The sequence below is a fragment of the Heterobasidion irregulare genome, assembly GCF_000320585.1.
Source record: "Heterobasidion irregulare TC 32-1 unplaced genomic scaffold scaffold_13, whole genome shotgun sequence".
Taxonomy (NCBI): domain Eukaryota; kingdom Fungi; phylum Basidiomycota; class Agaricomycetes; order Russulales; family Bondarzewiaceae; genus Heterobasidion; species Heterobasidion irregulare.
The window spans coordinates 1,176,660-1,194,040 of record NW_009258209.1 but is presented as its reverse complement, the minus strand read 5'-3'; the positions used below and the strand labels follow the sequence as shown (position 1 = coordinate 1,194,040).

General features: G+C 51.2%; 7 protein-coding genes across 7 annotated transcripts; 5 read left to right on the top strand and 2 right to left on the bottom strand.

Moving 5' to 3' along the window:
• Positions 1–283: 283 nt before the first annotated feature.
• On the top strand, positions 284–2,095 carry HETIRDRAFT_148835 (uncharacterized protein). Its single transcript, XM_009554651.1, has 11 exons — positions 284–494; positions 566–715; positions 772–811; positions 916–977; positions 1,039–1,170; positions 1,237–1,316; positions 1,372–1,488; positions 1,546–1,555; positions 1,606–1,646; positions 1,705–1,730; positions 1,793–2,095. The coding sequence occupies exons 1-11, from the start codon at positions 434–436 to the stop codon at positions 1,980–1,982; spliced, it is 909 nt and encodes a 302-aa protein (XP_009552946.1). The 5' UTR covers positions 284–433; the 3' UTR covers positions 1,983–2,095.
• A 364-nt stretch (positions 2,096–2,459) lies between these two features.
• On the top strand, positions 2,460–4,103 carry HETIRDRAFT_423206 (uncharacterized protein; the record flags this gene model as incomplete). The annotated part of the gene is made up of 1 exon (XM_009554650.1): positions 2,460–4,103. The coding sequence occupies one exon, from the start codon at positions 2,460–2,462 to the stop codon at positions 4,101–4,103; it is 1,644 nt and encodes a 547-aa protein (XP_009552945.1).
• Positions 4,104–4,352: 249 nt separating this feature from the next.
• HETIRDRAFT_331300 (uncharacterized protein) lies at positions 4,353–6,282 on the bottom strand (the record flags this gene model as incomplete). The annotated part of the gene is made up of 11 exons (XM_009554649.1): positions 4,353–4,436; positions 4,489–4,770; positions 4,833–4,914; positions 4,972–5,079; positions 5,137–5,218; positions 5,273–5,380; positions 5,429–5,522; positions 5,561–5,743; positions 5,796–5,860; positions 5,911–6,164; positions 6,239–6,282. Coding segments are annotated over 11 exons (1,386 nt in total), but the record flags the coding sequence as incomplete, so codon positions are not given.
• A 1,204-nt stretch (positions 6,283–7,486) lies between these two features.
• Positions 7,487–8,085, top strand: HETIRDRAFT_330694 (uncharacterized protein; the record flags this gene model as incomplete). The annotated part of the gene is made up of 4 exons (XM_009554648.1): positions 7,487–7,635; positions 7,694–7,760; positions 7,813–7,977; positions 8,032–8,085. The coding sequence occupies 4 exons, from the start codon at positions 7,487–7,489 to the stop codon at positions 8,083–8,085; spliced, it is 435 nt and encodes a 144-aa protein (XP_009552943.1).
• Positions 8,086–8,455: 370 nt separating this feature from the next.
• Positions 8,456–8,998, bottom strand: HETIRDRAFT_430858 (uncharacterized protein; the record flags this gene model as incomplete). The annotated part of the gene is made up of 3 exons (XM_009554647.1): positions 8,456–8,584; positions 8,709–8,870; positions 8,927–8,998. The coding sequence occupies 3 exons, from the start codon at positions 8,996–8,998 to the stop codon at positions 8,456–8,458; spliced, it is 363 nt and encodes a 120-aa protein (XP_009552942.1).
• A 2,273-nt stretch (positions 8,999–11,271) lies between these two features.
• Positions 11,272–13,743, top strand: lcc8 (laccase; the record flags this gene model as incomplete). Its single annotated transcript, XM_009554221.1, has 13 exons — positions 11,272–11,393; positions 11,449–11,569; positions 11,629–11,863; positions 11,916–11,979; positions 12,035–12,127; positions 12,186–12,322; positions 12,377–12,396; positions 12,452–12,482; positions 12,537–12,682; positions 12,734–12,814; positions 12,871–13,077; positions 13,132–13,280; positions 13,337–13,743. 13 exons carry the CDS (start codon positions 11,272–11,274, stop codon positions 13,482–13,484), a joined length of 1,554 nt encoding a protein of 517 aa, XP_009552516.1. The 3' UTR covers positions 13,485–13,743.
• A 782-nt stretch (positions 13,744–14,525) lies between these two features.
• On the top strand, positions 14,526–17,381 carry HETIRDRAFT_456115 (uncharacterized protein; the record flags this gene model as incomplete). Its single annotated transcript, XM_009554646.1, has 7 exons — positions 14,526–14,570; positions 14,659–14,744; positions 15,183–15,199; positions 15,255–15,280; positions 15,341–15,415; positions 15,466–15,627; positions 15,696–17,381. 7 exons carry the CDS (start codon positions 14,526–14,528, stop codon positions 17,379–17,381), a joined length of 2,097 nt encoding a protein of 698 aa, XP_009552941.1.

The following is a 17,381-nucleotide window of genomic DNA, read 5'->3' as shown; positions in this document are numbered from 1 at the left end:
GTCGTGACAGTCATTCCGAGCTCGTTGCGTCGAGGATGTTAGGTTGTGGGCGCTGCGCACACGGCATAGAGCGATAAGGACCAGGGCCTAGTCGATACCCGTCCCGTACACGGCAGCCTCGACGGAGCGGTCTTGTTCTTGTCGACACCACTGACAGGTCTCTGCGCCTCCTCTCAGCTCCTCTCGCGGGTGCAGTACCCCCGGGTGCCTGAGTCAGACAGATCGGGGCCACGCTTGATTATATTATGGGACCCATTCATGATCTAGCGCCAGTTCCGATTCCAGCGCACTCCTTTCTCTCTTCTCTCTTTCTCTCTCTCTTTTTCCAGTACATATTGCCCGAGTTGGGCGTCGAGGCCTCTGCGTCTTCGACTGACTGTGGCCTGTTGGTCAAAACGGCTGCACTCGTCTAGCCGTTCTTTCAGCGTTGGTCATGGACTTGGCAGCATTGGAGACAATCGTGCGGAACCTCAACATCACGAGATATGTCAGCGGTACGTGCATGGCTTCTGTTTGATTCGACTCACGGCATCGAAGCCTGACGTCTGGACTCGCTTCTGGTTAGCTGGGGCATGCGTCGTGCTGTTGTACGATCACTTGCTCACCTTGGATGACGAAATTCAGTATGTCTGGAAGACAAAGACGACTGTCCCGAAAGTGCTCTTTCTGCTCAACCGCTACTTTGTCCCCATAGTAATGATCGTCAACATGTATGGTCTGTAGTATTCCACCTTGCTCTCAAGTCGGGTGGAAGCTGACGAGGGCTTCCAGAGATCGCCGGCCTTTCGTCTTCACACCCTTCAGATCTGGTGAGTCGTGTACATGTCGCCGTGCGTCGCGTGTTCTTACTTTTCCTGCTAGTTGTGAGTATCCGCGTTGAATGGCTGTGTACCCTATTCAATTGTCTCCAAATAGCTGCAAAGTATGGTTCCCCGCCACAACATTTCTCGGTTCCATTTCCATAGCGAATGGACACTGTATGTCTTCGACTTCATCGCACCTGTATAACGTTGCTTCTAATTGTCGTGTTTGTCCCAGTCATCGTCATGCTCCGCGTATGGGTGCTGTGGAACCGGCGCACCATACCCGTCGTCTTCACACTTGTAGCCTTTGTCCTCTCCCAAATCGTAACATTCTCGATGGTCATATGGGCCGCTATCCAGATGATCCGTACGTTCCGTCGACTTGACTATTTGACACGTTGCTCGACGGGCTGACGAACATCCTACTCTCCAGCGCAGTTCGAATACGACACGCTTCTCCGCGCTTGTGTCATCAGGAAGCGGATCATCATCGAGGGAGTTTGGCTGCCTGGGGTGAGTCGAAACCCAACGTTAAACAGCACCATTCGTAATCCAACTTGTTTTTCAGGTGGTTTTTGAGATCATTGTGTTCGTCATGACTTGCTGGAATGCGATGGGGCGTCCGCGCCAGTCGAATCACGAAATAACGAACACGCTGTATAGAGATGGAGTCACCTTTTTTATCGTGAGTAACCGGAGTAGATCTTGACCTTTGGTGAAGCCTTTCTCATCACCTTCTTAGACTATGGCCTGTAAGCGCAACATATCTTCGTATCAGGAATCTTCTTTGACATTGTTTCAGCATTACGGATCGCAAATCTAGTCCTTTCGATGGTTGCGCCTGTGAGAGCGACCATTGGTTTTGATACAGTTCTGGGCTCTGACCGATCGATTCCTCTAGCTCTCCTTAGTCTTTCTCGGTGTATTGTTCGTCTTCCATCTCGTGTTTCCATGCGATATCGGCTGAACAGCGAGGCTTCTCTATCTAGCTTTATCTGGTGCGCAACGAACATCACGCTCAGCCGTCTGATCATCAACGTGCGGAGGCATTCGGAAGAGAGCCTCCTCGCCTCGGCTTCGTTGGAACACCTGGACGCGGACCCAGAGGGCGACCACGAGCTCAGGGTGCAGAGGTCGATGACGTACGAGACCTTTCCCGAGCGCTTCGAGCTTCACTGAGGCTTCCCGGCGGACACCGACGGTCTGTCGTATTTCTGCTCTCTTTAATGTTTACACGGATCGTCTCTAGTGTTATGGTATGATTATATATTGTGGGCGACACATATTTATTCTTGTCGTCCGCGCCCGGGCCCATGCACAGTTGTGGCACCGCCTCCACATGTCTTCACACGCGTGAGCCTCGCCTGCCCGTCGTGGCATGAGCCCTGACCAGAGCCGCGCTTGCGCAGAAACGCAAGCGTTGCTTGTGCTGTATATGCTCGCCAAGGCGTTTGCTCTCCGGTCCGTTTGGTGTCTTAGAATGATTGATGTAGTGGTGTTTTGACCACCGCCACGGTGGCTATTGGATCGTGTCTGGGGCCCTTAAATCCCTGCTCATGTTGTTCAGCGCGATCGAACGCTTTTCAGCGTCACCCACACCCCATCGAATCCCTGCCTTGCCCTGCCTCGCTTTGTCTTGTGTAGCTCCTCGTGTTGATGGGCCGTCCTTCCAAAGCCAAACGCAAAGCTTCACGTCCTTCTTTGCCACCTGATGATCGTAGGCACAAATTATCTCCGCAGCTTGCGTATGGGCCTGTAACCATATCTTCCCCACATCTACCCGGGGTGCCGCTGCTAGCAGTGTCCTTGAAAGGAAAACGGCAGAATAGGAACAAGCGAAAACGTCTTCCGCATCCGCCGCCTCCTCTACCGCCGCCTCCTACATCTCCTCTCTTGACGTCTCTTTCGTTGCGCCTCGTGCATCTCCCCGATACTTCATCACACGCTGACGGGCCCGGTGTGAAAGCTTTCCCGCAGATTCAGAAGGCCAAATCAGGGGATAAACCAGCATCGACCGGCCCGCCGCCTGCCCCTTTACTTGCACTTGATGTCGCGCATTCCGATGGTGGCGCTCATCGTGACGTGGATACGGACGCGGAACACAACGAGCAGACCCCAAAGGCTTCATCTCGGTTATTGCCCGGATTTTCGACCACCGTCGTTGGTGCCAATTTCTTAAACAATATCGTTCTGCCTTTCTCGTGGCCTTCTTCATTTCGACATCTGCATCCAGACGATGGCTCGTCGGATAATGGTGATTGGGACACGCAAACTCCAAGGGCTTCCCTCAGATCTTTGTCGACAGTGTGGTCTGCGAGCATCCGCCCCGCTCTCTCCATCGAGATTCCTTCACCCTTGCTTGCTCCTCCATCTCCGCCTGAGTCACCTCAACCTCTGTTTCATTACCATGGCGCGCCCTACAATCGCAAGTCGGACACAGACATCAACGTGCAGACGTCAGTCGCGAAACCAGACCCTCTGCCGGACTGGTCGCCCAAAGGAACTCATCGCATTTTCTATGACATCGCTCCGCACGAATCCAAGCCGCATGCTATTCACTACGTGTCCATCGGTACGCCGGAGCAGCCATCTCCCAGGCCACAACGGCAAGATTCGAAGGACCCCATCTTCAAGACCGCACAGCAGGAATCGAACCAATACTGCTCGTTCATGCTACCCATCATCGACCTCTGTATCTGGGGTGCCAATGATTTACCCCCGCGTAATCTCTGGAGAGCCGACTGGGAAACCAGTGCTTTCGGATGCTGGCCGACCGGCAAGAGCATACTTGAGTACACACATGCGCTTGGCGTTTATCCCGCTCGCGCAGCGTACTTCTGTGCCTACCCCAAGAGAAGGGGAAAGTCCATAATCGATCCAGACAGCCCAGGTCATCCATCCCAATCATCCTACCCCTTCAACTACGACGAAGGAACCTATCTGGTAATAGCGATACCTGAACAGGAGGGCGGCGGGGTTGATGATGGTGTACGGTTGACGCAGGAGCATGTCACAGCAGCACTCAGGTTTTTCCAGCACGCCTTCAAATCCGGTAGACACAAGTCCCGGGTGCTGATCAGTTGCCCGCCTGAGTATCAGCGTGAAGCAATCGCGTTGGCGGCCTGCTACCCTGCACATTGCATGCAGCGCTCTATCCAACCTATCTTTGAGGCGGCGAGGAGCGAACTTCCTATTCTGAAGTCTTGGGCGGACAGCATTCCAAAATCGCAGCGCGACACGGGCTTTTTGGATGATTGTCTGCATCACTTTAACCGACTATCTTTATTGCAAATTCTATGATTCTCAACACGATGTCGAATTATACACAAACCACGCAGAACAGGGTCTTTGCAAAGGTGGAAACGGTATACTGTCAACCGCAGGCCATACAGGTTTCGAATGGCGATCTCCAAAAGACTGGCAGGAAAGGGAATATATGTTTACAGCTGTAGCAACGGATACACGGAGATAGCATACACCATTCCAGAGAGTCTACTGATAGGATGGTGTCCTTTTGGTCGAAGTGGGATGATGCACCAAAGTCATGTCTCATCGCCGCTTCAAGACGTATCGCTCGACCCTGGGAGATTGTACAACAGCTTTCCAGAGTTCCCTCCATGACAACGGGTTACCCTTAAATATCGTGAATACATGGAACGCGGATGATGGGAATTCGAAGGCTTACTTCGTCGCGCTGCATGATACAGAAGCTACCCTCGATGTCCCGGTCCACGAAACGTTGCACGATGACCCACCCGCGAAATTGGACGCGTCTTTTATCGAATCCACCGATGCGGCATCGCATGTCATCGGGAGAGCCACTCGATTCATCGGGGTCTACGTGTTTGACTTTGACACGGAATTCTACTAGGGATTGTTCTATCAACTCAAGAAGACGGGGTGGCTGTATGCGCGCATAAAAGCGTGTAAGTTGAGGGGTATAGCGTGTCCCTGACTGGGTTTGTGACTGAACAAATAAACGTATATATTAGCTGTATGGAGGAGAAAGCTGGTCTAGACTGAACTCACGAATAGAAGGAGTGATTGTGTGAATTGTGAGCTACGCGTCGCAGTCAACATCACTTGATCCCCATCTTTATCCACTAGCGGCCTAAGAGACGAGAATTTGAGGGCTGGTCCCGCAGGGCTATAGAGAAGGAAACGCTACCGAGACTCAAGATCGGGGTTTGCCAGTTCCAGATCACCTTGCTCACGGAGGGACCGAGTTAACTTTTCAGCCAATGCGACCGGCCCTTGGGAGGCAATTTGACTCAATCTGGGTGTCGCACGTCAATTAAGCAATGAAACGTGATATCTGGTTATATTCACGAACCGGAGGACCCATGGATGTTGTTTTGCCTCCGCCAAAGTGATACGCGTCGACGGGTCGACGTCGAGTAAACGTGTCAAAAGTGCTAACAACCGCGAGATTCAGCGACGCCCCGGAGAGAAAAGATCATGTTACGGACATAAAGTAACTTTTCCAATACGTTTCCAAGGATCATCGTCAAATATTTTACCGGTAATATATCGAGAATACTCGTAGCTGCGCTTTGTGGGTTCGTCCCAAGGGGTGTCTAGAAGGCGTGAGAGCAAGAATATACAGGAGTTCTTGAAACGCCTACTTCCAACGAGCATTGTGAAGAGGATAACACCAACTCCCCACACGTCAATGGGTTCCGCTTGATATGGATCTTCAGAATCAAGCTGAAAGCGCGTCTGTCAGTATGGAGGTAAAGCAATTGAACTGTGCTTACTTCTGGAGCGACATAAGGGAGACTCCCACACCGCTCTGTAAGCATGCGAGTTCTGCCGGACTCCTTTAGCTTATACACGGAGCAAAGCCCGAAATCTGAGATTTTGAGTTTGCCAGTGATATCGAGTAGGATATTTTCAGGTTTCAAGTCTCGATGGCAAACGCCCTCTCCATGGATAAAGCTCTAGTAAAACATGACATCCTAGAGAATCGCTGAAAAAGAGCAGGAGACGTACCAGTCCCTCCAGGAGCTGGAGAAAAAAAAAATGCGTAGTATCTTCGTCGAGACCAATGTCTGGAGCTAAATCCAAAGAATCAGCGTGGTGCCTACTTTCAGCGGAGAATACACACCTATCTTGTCGAAGAGGTCACCCCCTGCAGCGAACTCCAGGAGCATGTAGATTGCGGGAATGTATTTTGGTCGTTTGTCAGGCTCGACGACCACTGCGTTAATGAATTCCAAGACGTTCTGATGCTTCAATGCAGTGTGCACACGCATCTCTTTGTCAAGAGTTTTACGCTGATAGGGAGTAGTCTCCTTTGTCAATAAAACCACTTTGCACGCTGCAATACGATGCTCCTCGACATTCACTGCTCGAAACACGCTGTGAAATTTGATCCCGCGTCATTTTTAAGTATTTTCATATGATGCAAGATGCCTGCTGAAGACGAGGCTTACCTCGAAAACCCGCCACCACCGACCTGCTGTGCAAGTCTGAAGCCTATGGTGAAGATTAATGCGTGCAAAAGATACAAAGGGAATTACAGACCACAGACTTTAGGGTACTTGAGTCTATCCATCACCACGTCAGTGAAAAATGAGGGTGAGTTCGGTTTTGAAAGTGGAGGAGGTCATTGAGTCGCTTCTGCCACAGACTCAGTGCATGATGACCAAGCAACGCGTCTGTCACACTGCACGTGTCGTAAGGTCACATGTATGAGTCTTCATATTCTCCGGCGGTATCGGTGGAAATTGGACATGCATCCAAACATACCTTGCACGCCGTCTCTTTTTCAAATGCTCACACTCTGACTCGAAACCTGCGGCAGGTTGACTGTTACGCGATCCACGCGGCAAGCGCTATCGCCAGAGTCACATCCATTCGCGCTCAGGTTGGCCGGATTCGAGTCGGCTTCCCGTTATTCGCTAACAAGATTTATGGGGTCTTGAGGAACGATCCGTATACCACCTGCTGAAAGGATATCTGACGCTGACGCCCAGCGCAGGTTGGTCAAACTCTATACTTGCGCTTATGCGTCTTATTGGATGACCTACTCCCTTCGTCTTCTACAAGTACGGCCCTCTACCACTACGAGATAGAGGGAGAAACGGATCGTAACCGTGCCCCATTCCATTTCCTTCCTTCTTCTATGCATTCCCATAGAGGACTTCCAACGCCGTGTTCTGATTGACAGGCCCTGAAAGACGCTTCGCTTGATACAACGCGTTGAGTCACGCATCTCACGTGAGATCGACAAGCGCCTCGAATCCTTCACCGTCTTCCGAGTCTCCAGGCAGAGTCGGTGAGTATAGAGCCAAGCTGCACCCGACTACTCTTTGTTTCGATCATTTCCATGGCTGGATAATACTCTTGACTTGAAAAAGTAACGTGAGTCCTATTCCTGGAAAATACTAGTTTTTGGGCGCTTACAGTTTAGGTATACGCCGCCTACGTTCAATATAGCGCGGCTCCGTCGTATATACTGTACGCGGTGAGTTCTGTGACAACCGCATCGCCACGGTGCTCTCAAAAAGTGTTCACACAGTCATAAGAGGCTGGCGAATGACTCGTTTTCTTTCTCTCACGTCGACACGATTCTCGTGTCTTTGCAGGTATAAAAGCTCTCGGATTCCACCCCAAACATTCTTCTGCATCTTCATCGCTCACTGTGTTCAAGCGCTCTATCATCATCCTCCGCGATCAACATGTTCGTCTTATCCAACCTTGTCTTCCTTGCCCTTTCTGTGGCGACCAGCGCGGTTAGCGTTAACGCGCAAGGAATCTGCGCCCGCAACACCACTGTCCACCTCGGTGAGACTTGCGACATCATCTCTAAATTCTTCAACGTCTCCACGTCAGTCAAACAGTCTAATAACATCCGCACTGACCCCTGATCTCATAGTATGCTATAGGTACCAGTTAGCCTTCGTCAACCAGGATAAGATCGATGTTGCCTGTGACAACCTTGCGGTCGGCGAGGTATATATATCTTCCTAACCTCTCCTTCTGATCGCTCACAGTGCAGTGCTAGCCTCTTTGCTTGGGAGTTATGGGACAGGATTGTGATACGACTCATGTCATCGTGTCCGGAGATTTCTGCGCCTCTGTTGCGGACACTGCGGGAATCGATGTGAACACTCTGCTCGCTAACAATCCCAACGTCAACTCGGACTGCAGTAACATCTATCCAGATGAGGTTTGTGTAGATCATTAAAGACCCCGTTGCCATACTGAGTCTTGTCTCTTTCAGGTCCTCTGCACCTCGTCGACGATCTTCACCTATACAGAGACGGCTGTTGCGTAGAACGAGTCAGTGATGTCAAAGTTGAACACTGAGGTTTGAGGTTCGGGATCATGTACTACGCTCTGCCGTTTCCAAATGCTAAACGACACTTATATCGAGAATACGATAAACGAAAGTTAAACTGGTCCGTATCTTTGAAACAATTCATACAAGGAGTAACTGTACGAGATGCAAACCGACCTCGATATATTGCGAAGTCGGGCATGAATAGTCTGATGTACCATAAACCGAAATTCATGCCATCTACACTAGTGCCTCCCCCACTCCCTTCCACTGCTATATGATTGAAAACTCCTCCCCGAGGCCTTCGATTGGGACAGAACATTGAACTTTCACAAAGACAGTCTATTAACATCGTTCACTCAATATTTTAAAACCGCATATCCCTAGCATCCCACAGGCCCTCACCCATATAAGAGAACGGCGCGGGCGTTAAGAATAAAGATGGAATATCGAATGGTGCAAGGGAGTTGCAGGTCACAATGCGATCTTCCAGATTCTATAAATGGCATCATTAAGATGAATGATTGAGAATTCCCAATCGCTTACCTAGCATACATTCACGATATACGGAGTAATTAGACAGACGGGGTCGCTACGGGCTCAGGGGTTTGAGTCCACACGATAATCTGCGTGTCCGTCACGAAGAATGGCGCAACGTCGGCGAGACTTTTCACAAGTCTGGTCGCAGTGACGACAGTGGGGGTAGCCGATGTGGCCACCTCGGTCATGCTTGCGGTCGGGGTTGCACTCGCGGAAATCGCGGAGCTAGCTTCGACGGCCGACTGATATTGTGAATGAGCGATTTGGGTGAAGGCAAGAAATATTGTGGAAGGCTCACAGTGTTCACGCTGGCCGCCGCAGCGACGGTCAACAAGGAAAAGAGAGGGGAGAAGAGGGTGATGAGCTGCATTGGAGGAGAGCAATATGGTGGAAGGATTGACAAGGGTGGAGGGAGAGGGGTGTAGACTGATGAAGACGCAGAATCCATTCATGCCTTATACGAGAGGGGGGAACTGCATTCCTTGTGACGCCGTGCGATCGACCGGCGTCACTTCACACTGTCAGAGCGAAGTTCTGCAGTCAGCCTCTTCGCGAAAGGGTGACAGGGCCCTGCTTGATCAGGTCTCTCTTTTTTCCGCAATCCGCAGTATCAGAAAGGGTACTGCGAAGTCGGATTCGTCCATGATGAATTGATGGACTCAGTGCCTGTCATGTAAGAGCATCGGATGAATTAACGAGCAGCCAGACTGCAGCCAGGAGCATCTCCATCCCTGAGAGACTACCTTTAGGACTCATCATTTCATGTCCGTTCAACGGAGAAGCATACATTCCGCTGGCATCTGCTGGCATGTGGCGGCATTGCCAATACTCCACGAGGAAGTAAACCCTTCCAACACCCTTCCTCGTCTTTGCTCGTCACGTAAGGCTCCTGTCTTCCGCTGAGGTCAGCACAGGGGTGAGGCAATTTCCAAGTTGTTTGCTGTTGCCTGCTGCGCTTATCGGCATCGGTAAACAATCGGCGTCCAAATCAACTCTCCAGGCTTATTCCAAATTTGACCATCTCCGAGGCCCTTTCGGGGAGGCTGTTCGATCTTCAAAAGACGAACATTCACCATGATATATTGGATGGTCAAAATCGTCCTTAGGGCAATGTCGATCGCGACAACATGTGAGAGAGCGGTCCTAGCTTGAGGTCTTGAGACTGCTGGCTAACGGTGCGCGTTACCGGTCGGGCGACTCTTCCCTTCTTACATCACAAATTGCAGCCACAGAAGGAAACTGGGAAGGAACGATGCCAGGCAGCTGCGGATATACGGAAGCATAATGCTTCTTCACTGCAGGGCCGCAGTTAGCCACAGTTGCCAATGATTCTGATCCTCGCGTGACTCACTAATCCAAACAGGTCCAAATCATATTAAAGGAGCGATTCGGGCTTCTTGCGTGAAGCTTTTTCGATTATCAGATACGAGATCGGCCTGGGTCGGTCGCTGATTTGCGTCAGTTTCTATCACATCCCAAACGGAGATGCGCACTTAGCGGTGTGCCTCACCATAGAAATAAGAGTGGGCGGAGGTTTTCTTCTAGACTCTGGAATCAGCATTGTGCTAGTAACCAGAATCGTTGCAGAAGAGACTCTGTTACTCTGTGCAACCAGCAATTGGAGGCGTACCGTTTAATCGAGCTGTTGTGGACCTGTACAGTGAGGCAGAAGTGCAACCGATCCGCGAGTGAACTGAGCTCTTCGGCACGGCAGCATACGCCCCCGAAGCAAGAGCAACTGCGGGAACGCTTGGCCACAGCGCAACAAACAGAAAGTCGCGGAGTTGGGCTTTGATTCCGGACGGCTTCAACCGGCATACTGCGGAAGATACCGAGCCGACGCCACAGGCGCAGTCTGGCCCAATCAACTCTCATCTTATGATATCTCACCAAACAGTGACCATCTATCAACCTCTCTTGCGGTATTATTGCACTGTCTCTCGCCCTGACTGCGGGTTGGGTCAGTGTGATAACTCCGTATCTGTCACCCCGAGGTACATTTCAATTAGATAGTCAGGAGAGGCATTTTCAACTCCCAACTGACCAATGATAGCCAATGATGCCAGGTGATGCCGCTTTCAACAAAGGAAAAGTTGTTCAGGCCCATCGTCACATTGATCCAGTCGAAACGCATTCGTGAGGGTACTCGATTTGTAGCTCTCAACAGGTATTCGCGTCACATGTCCGTAGTATGTGCGTTTGGTTCGAGTGGAACGTTCCCATATGAGTCTTCTTCGATTCGAGCGCCGTTCTCGGAGTGATCCACTGGTGCTGGGAAAATCATAGTTCGTAGGTGGAATTGCAGTCACTCCACGGCCGACCTTTTTGTGGTGCCGTTATGTGCCTAGATTTGTTAGATCATTCCAAAGAATCCTCATCCAAACTTCCACCGTCCGTGCATCGGTTGTTCCTTCTTGATGACACCCATTCTTGCCGAGCGTGGAAACAACTCCGATCTGCGCACAGGCACAAAATGGACTTGCCATTTTTTTCAGGAATGGCTGGCGACCTCTGCATTGGAAGGCTTAAAAGCCAGGTCATCGAGAAAGAGAAAGGCAGTATCTCATTCCTCTTCATCGTGTCATCTCCAACACTGTCATTCGCCAAAAGCATCATTTTATTGGGTCTGACGTTTTTATCGCGATGGTCTTGTCTACTTCATTTGTTTCCCTCGCTCTTGCATTGGGGGCGTTTGCTTCCATTGGCCCCGTGGCGGACTTGGACATTGTCAACGTTGAGTTGGCCCCCGACGGCTTCAACCGCAGGTGAGCTTAATCGCTTGCTGGATCATGCAAACCATCATCTCACCTAAAACTGTAGTACTGTTGTCGCAGCCGGTGGCTTCCCTGGCCCCTTGATCAAAGGCAACAAGGGTGACCAGTTCAAGATCAACGTGACTGACAGTTTGACTGACAGCACTATGCGTCGGAGCACATCTATTGTAAGCGATAGCCTGATGAGATCATGGCCCACTCGTGCTAATGATTAACATTGTTGCAGCATTGGCACGGATTGTTCCAACACACTACCACCTGGGCCGATGGCGTCTCCTTCGTCAGCCAATGCCCAATCGCCCCAGGCAGCTCGTTCTTGTATGACTTCAGCGCATCAGACCAAGCTGGTACATTCTGGTACCACTCCCACTTGTCGACTCAGTACTGTGATGGCTTGAGGGGTCCGCTCGTCATCTATGATCCCAGTGACCCTCATGCTAGCTTGTATGATGTTGACGATGGTTCGTGGCGTCCGCTGTTTGTCATAGTGCAATACTCATACGTGTGTCACAGAGTCGACAGTCATCACCCTCGCTGATTGGTACCATACACCTGCCCCCTCCGCAGGTCTCGTCCCGTGAGTCGGAATAGAATGCCCTGAGAATTCGTAGACTAAACCGTCTACTCTTCAGAACAGCCGATGCGACCTTGATTAACGGCCTTGGTCGTTACGCTGACGGTCCGGCTTCGGATTTGGCTGTCATCACCGTCGAGTCTGGCAAGCGGTAGGTCACCTTGGATATGTGTTTCTGTCCACTAGCTGACGTGTTCTCGGTTTACCAGCTACCGCTTCCGGCTGATCAACATCTCCTGCGACCCCAACTACACTTTCAGTATTGATGGCCATAACATGACCATCATTGAAGCGGACGGCATCAACACCCAGGCTCTAGTCGTTGATCAGCTCCAGATTTTCGCTAGTGAGTAATCAACGTCTCCTAAACGTCGCATTATGCTTACCGCGAACGATCCAGGCCAGCGTTACTCGATCATTGTACGCACTGTGACAAGCCTTCTAGATTCAGATCACTAACCTTTCTTGCTTCTAGATCGAAGCTAACCAGGCTGTCGATAACTATTGTAAGTAGTAAAAAGATTCCGCACTTGAAACAAGCCGCTTACAGAACCTCTCAGGGATCCGCGCGGAACCCAATTTGGGTACGACTACGTTCGATGGTGGTCTCAACATGGCTATCCTTCGCTACAGCGGTGCCAACACGACCGACCCTACTACCAACCAGACCACTAGTGTCATTCCTCTTGCACAGACCGACCTCCATGTATGTTCATGACAATTCATACACGATCATCGACACTCATCTTTCGTGTAGCCCCTCGACACTACCTTCACTGTTCCGGGTGAACCGAGCCAGGGAGGCGCTGATATTAACATTAACCTTCAAGCTGTCTTCGTATGTTCTCGTCGCTATTTCTCAACCTCTTCATACCTAATGCACATCATACCCAGAACTTCACGCTCCTCCAGTTCACTGTCAACGGCGTTCCCTTCGAGTCTCCCAGCGTCCCCGTCCTTCTACAGATTCTCAGCGGTGCCCAGGCAGCGACTGACCTTCTCCCTGCCGGTAGCGTCTATGGTCTCGCCCCGAATAAATCTGTAGAGATTTCCATCCCCGGTGGTGCTGTCGGTGGTGGTCACCCGATCCACTTGCATGGGGTAAGGCTCACTTCTTCCATTGCCTTGACTACATCTAACGCACGTCTTATCTAGCATGCTTTCGATGTCGTTCGCAGTGCTGGCAGCGACACGTACAACTACGTTAACCCTGTTCGCCGCGACACCGTCAACATTGGTACTACTGGCGATAACGTCACTATCCGCTTCACTACCGACAACCCCGGCCCCTGGTTCATCCACTGGTGAGCAACGTCTTTATCCCTTTGTCGGTTCTTTTCTCACAATGCTTCTCCTCTAGCCACATCGACTGGCATCTTGAGGCCGGCTTTGCCGTCGTCATGGCTGAAGACCTTGGCGATACCAACACCACCCTCAGCTCCACCCTCACCACCGAGTGGAACAACCTCTGCCCCACCTACGACGCGCTTGACTCTGGTCTCCAGTAATCGGCGCGCTATGTATCCTGCCCCCATCATCGCATCTCTCACGCATTGTAAAAATACATGCAACTCAAACCGTTTATGCGGTCACTCTCTTGCGCTCACTATTGTCTGTCGTTTGTTCATACCCCTTCGATTTCTTTTGGTGTAATAGGCCTGGTTCGTGTTGGCTAGAGGCGCGGGTCTTGGCTGTCTTGGTTTTCGTTTCTATTGCATAAATTATATTATTGAAGTGGATATCCAATCAAAAGACCGTCTCTTATCTCTTTTCTGTGTGCATGAGAACATGCGCGATGCAAACAGACAAAGGTCTGATGCGACAAGAGGACCAGGTCAGTTCCAGGCTGCCGAGGATGCAAACTCGAAGGCTAAACGGCTTTGTGCATCTGACAAGCTGACGGTCACGCCACTGACCGGACCCAATTTTCGCACGCGACCTGACAGTTTTGCATGATGAGTCGTTCAATCAGCTATCATGTTTCCATGAGCTGTGATTGGTATCAGCATGATATACACGATGCAGGACGATGAGTGGATTGTCTTGATATGTCCATCGAGGGTGATACCGCACGATTCAATGAGATACACGGTGTCGTTCACTATATGTTGTATGTCATTGTCTGAAAGCGTATATATGGAGGATTACCAGTAGTTATTCAAGTTGGTTGATCAAACGTGGGGTTGTACATTAGTGTAAAGACCGAGGATGATTCCTTTTTTTCAAGGATTGAGACAGGTCTGAGCAAACACAAAGGCAGAGTCAGCAAGGCAAAAGCAATAAACAAAGAAATAAACCAAAGAACATACGTATGATTACAACCGTCGCTATCCGTTCTTTGACAAGGTCAAAACAGTGTCCAAACCTATTATTGACTGCCGCATACGCGTGCAGCCGGCAGACGACAAGTCGAACAACGATACAGTTGATAGCCATTTACGAGACAGCATGTGTCAAGTTCAAATGCTTGTCCACCATGAATCTCCGGCTCTTCAAACCGCAGATATTTGAGTGAGATATGTAGTCTATTTGGAGAGAGTGACTCGAAGATGACCGCGCTGGAGCGCCTGCGGGCTGCTTGGGAGCAGCCGAAGGTATGCTCTCACGCTCGTTCCCGCTCCATTGAAACCGTGCCGAACTACTAACTGCTTGCATCTCGTCTATGCTCTTTTCTTTTGATAGTGGCTCCAGGCTTTTGAGTGGTGTTACCCGGTCAAGACCTGCGGCTTGAAATATCGCTCAATTCCGGGCAGCAAAATTAGCGGAACGTAAGTCTCTGACGGATGGTTGTCTGAACGCGCTCACAGCACTGTAGTTGCATAAAGACTTTCTCTGTCCAACTATCTTAGTACCCGGGCCGACCCCTAGCAGCCCCTAGCTGATGATACGATTGCCTCATGCATGTTCTTACTTAGGAGTCCCAGACCATTGAACCCGTAGCTAACATGAGCAAACCAGGCACAACATGGACCTTCATGGACCTTCCTCTCGAAGGACTGCCTCATGTCCTGTGCGCTCTGACCGCGCTTGATGGCACTTGACCTTTGTGAACCTCTTTCATCTCATACTCGCCACTCACTCACCTGCTGCCAGCTCCCTGAGCCCAGCACTCACACCGTATCTGCAATTTTCTACTGTCTGAAAAACACTTACCTGAGCCGGTATGGGTCAAAGACACTCTCAGCCTGAACCTCCTCCTCCACCAGCGACCGCGATTGCTCCTGTATGTACTATCTTCAAATTTCCTGTTCACCCCCAACTGACATTTCCCAAGGCAGTCGCAACACCAGAACCTCCGAATCGAGTGCGTGCCTATCGTGTTCCCTTCACACCGGGGCAGAACTCACTTCAACTTTAAACGCAGCCCCCACTCCCCGCTCAACGCCCCCGTGCAATTGTTCCTCAGCAACCCCGAGCTATCATACCTGCACGCCCCCAGGTACTCTCATTTTTTATGCACGTCTGAACCTCGCTCATACTTGAGTATAGGTTCTTCCCCAGCTTGAAATCCGTGATATTGAATATAAACCCAATGCGACAACGACAGACACGCAAGACGCTGATATCAAGATTCCGCGGACGTGTCCATTCTACCTGAGGGGTCATTGCAAGAAGGGCGCGGCCTGTTCCATGTCACACAGCCCTGTCGAAGTTCGTGATTCTTTTCACCCATATATGTCGTCTATATATTTATAGTGCATCTGCTATCTAAGATACAGAAACCTCAAACGGGCCGCATTGCACCTCGTGGGCCGCAGCAGCTTCAAACATGTAGATTCTTCCTCCAAGGCCATTGCAACCGAGGTGTCAAATGCAAGTTCTCGCACGTTGTTGATCATCCATTGAATCCTAAGTCATTGCACGACGACACCGCCGTGACTTTACAACAAGTCATGCTCGGCTCGACCATGGTCATCTTCGGTGCTGGCATAGGCGTGCAACGTATCATCACAGGCTTTGACTCATTCAGCGTCGTAGTCAGTGGTCTGCCGGCCGACACGACGCGTGGCGATGTGCAAGAGATGTTCACTCGTGCAGGACTTGAAGCCTGCCGCTTCCGTGTGCTTGGCCTTCGGCCCACTCCGGGAGGTGATGACAATCAAGAAGCGAATGTAATCTTTGATGTGGCGGAGGAGCGTGTGCGCGCCGTGGCTACGCTAGGCGCCGGCGAGGCTCTTGTGCGGGATCAGATGGTTAAGCTGACTGCTGTCGTGCGGCAGAATGGCGCGATGGGCGGCATGGATGCGTCGCCGGAGAGCGATCCTAACGTACTGAGGCTTTCGTGGCTCGCACCGTCAGTAAGTGTCGTCGTATCCTATGCTACATTACAAGAAGCACAAGACCACGTGCGCACGCTGGACGGGCGGATGTGCAATGGACGACAGGTCAAAGCTTTCATGAATCGGCCACCACCAAATGCTAGATGGATGGCCAGCTCGCATGACAATAATTCCATCATTATTCATGGACTCCCGCCTTCGGCTGATTCTCCTGCGGGACACGCTGCAGTGCGCACATTCACAGGCTCAACTGCGCTGCGTTTTCTCAAGCCCAAGGACTACGACCTTGACTCCGCCCTCCTTCTCTTGCGCCTCCGACTAGAAGCATTAGGTGCTCCAGGTGTACTACAGGAGCTCAAGGTGGTCTCTCGTAACGCGTCTAATGGGATCGTCGTTGTGCAGGTGCCCTTTGCTACACGAGCGGACGCGAAGAAAGCCTATAGCGCACTTTCATCGTTTCTGCAATCATCTTTATTTCCCAAACCCCGCCTACTGCTCCCAGATGTTATCAGATACACGCTCAGACTGCCGGCCCAGCAACATGAGGCCCAGCTCCTGGCATGGAACGCACTCACAGCTGACACACAGAACAAGGCCGCAGCATCCGTGCGCATAGATCTTAGGGCTAAGGGCAAAGCTAAGGACGCGATTGTGCTCGTTCACGTCGGAGGTGAGGACAAACGCGCAGTCGGCGCACTCAAAGTCCGCGTGGAAACGCTCGCAGCGGGCGTGCCGCTCGCCCGGTGGCACCCTGCGTTCGCCACCTCGGATGGTCGTCGCTTCTTCGCCGATGTCCTCACGCATGGACATGTTTTTGTGCGCTGTGATACGCGTCTCAAGACTCTTCGTCTTTGCGGCGAGGCTGCTGTTATAGAGCGTGCGCGCGAAGCTATCATTCGGGAGGCGGACCGGCTTGAGGCGCTCGAGGTGAAGATTGTGCTGCAGAGACAGTCCGTCGGGTTTTTTGTGCGGGAAGGAATGAATGCGTTGACTGATGCGCTTGGCGAGGCCGCAGTAACGCTGGATATCTTCTCTAACCCACCCACCATGGTCTATCGCGGTGGAGATGACGCGCGTCAACTGCTCGACCGCCTGATCGCGGAATCGCTTACACACAAACCTTAG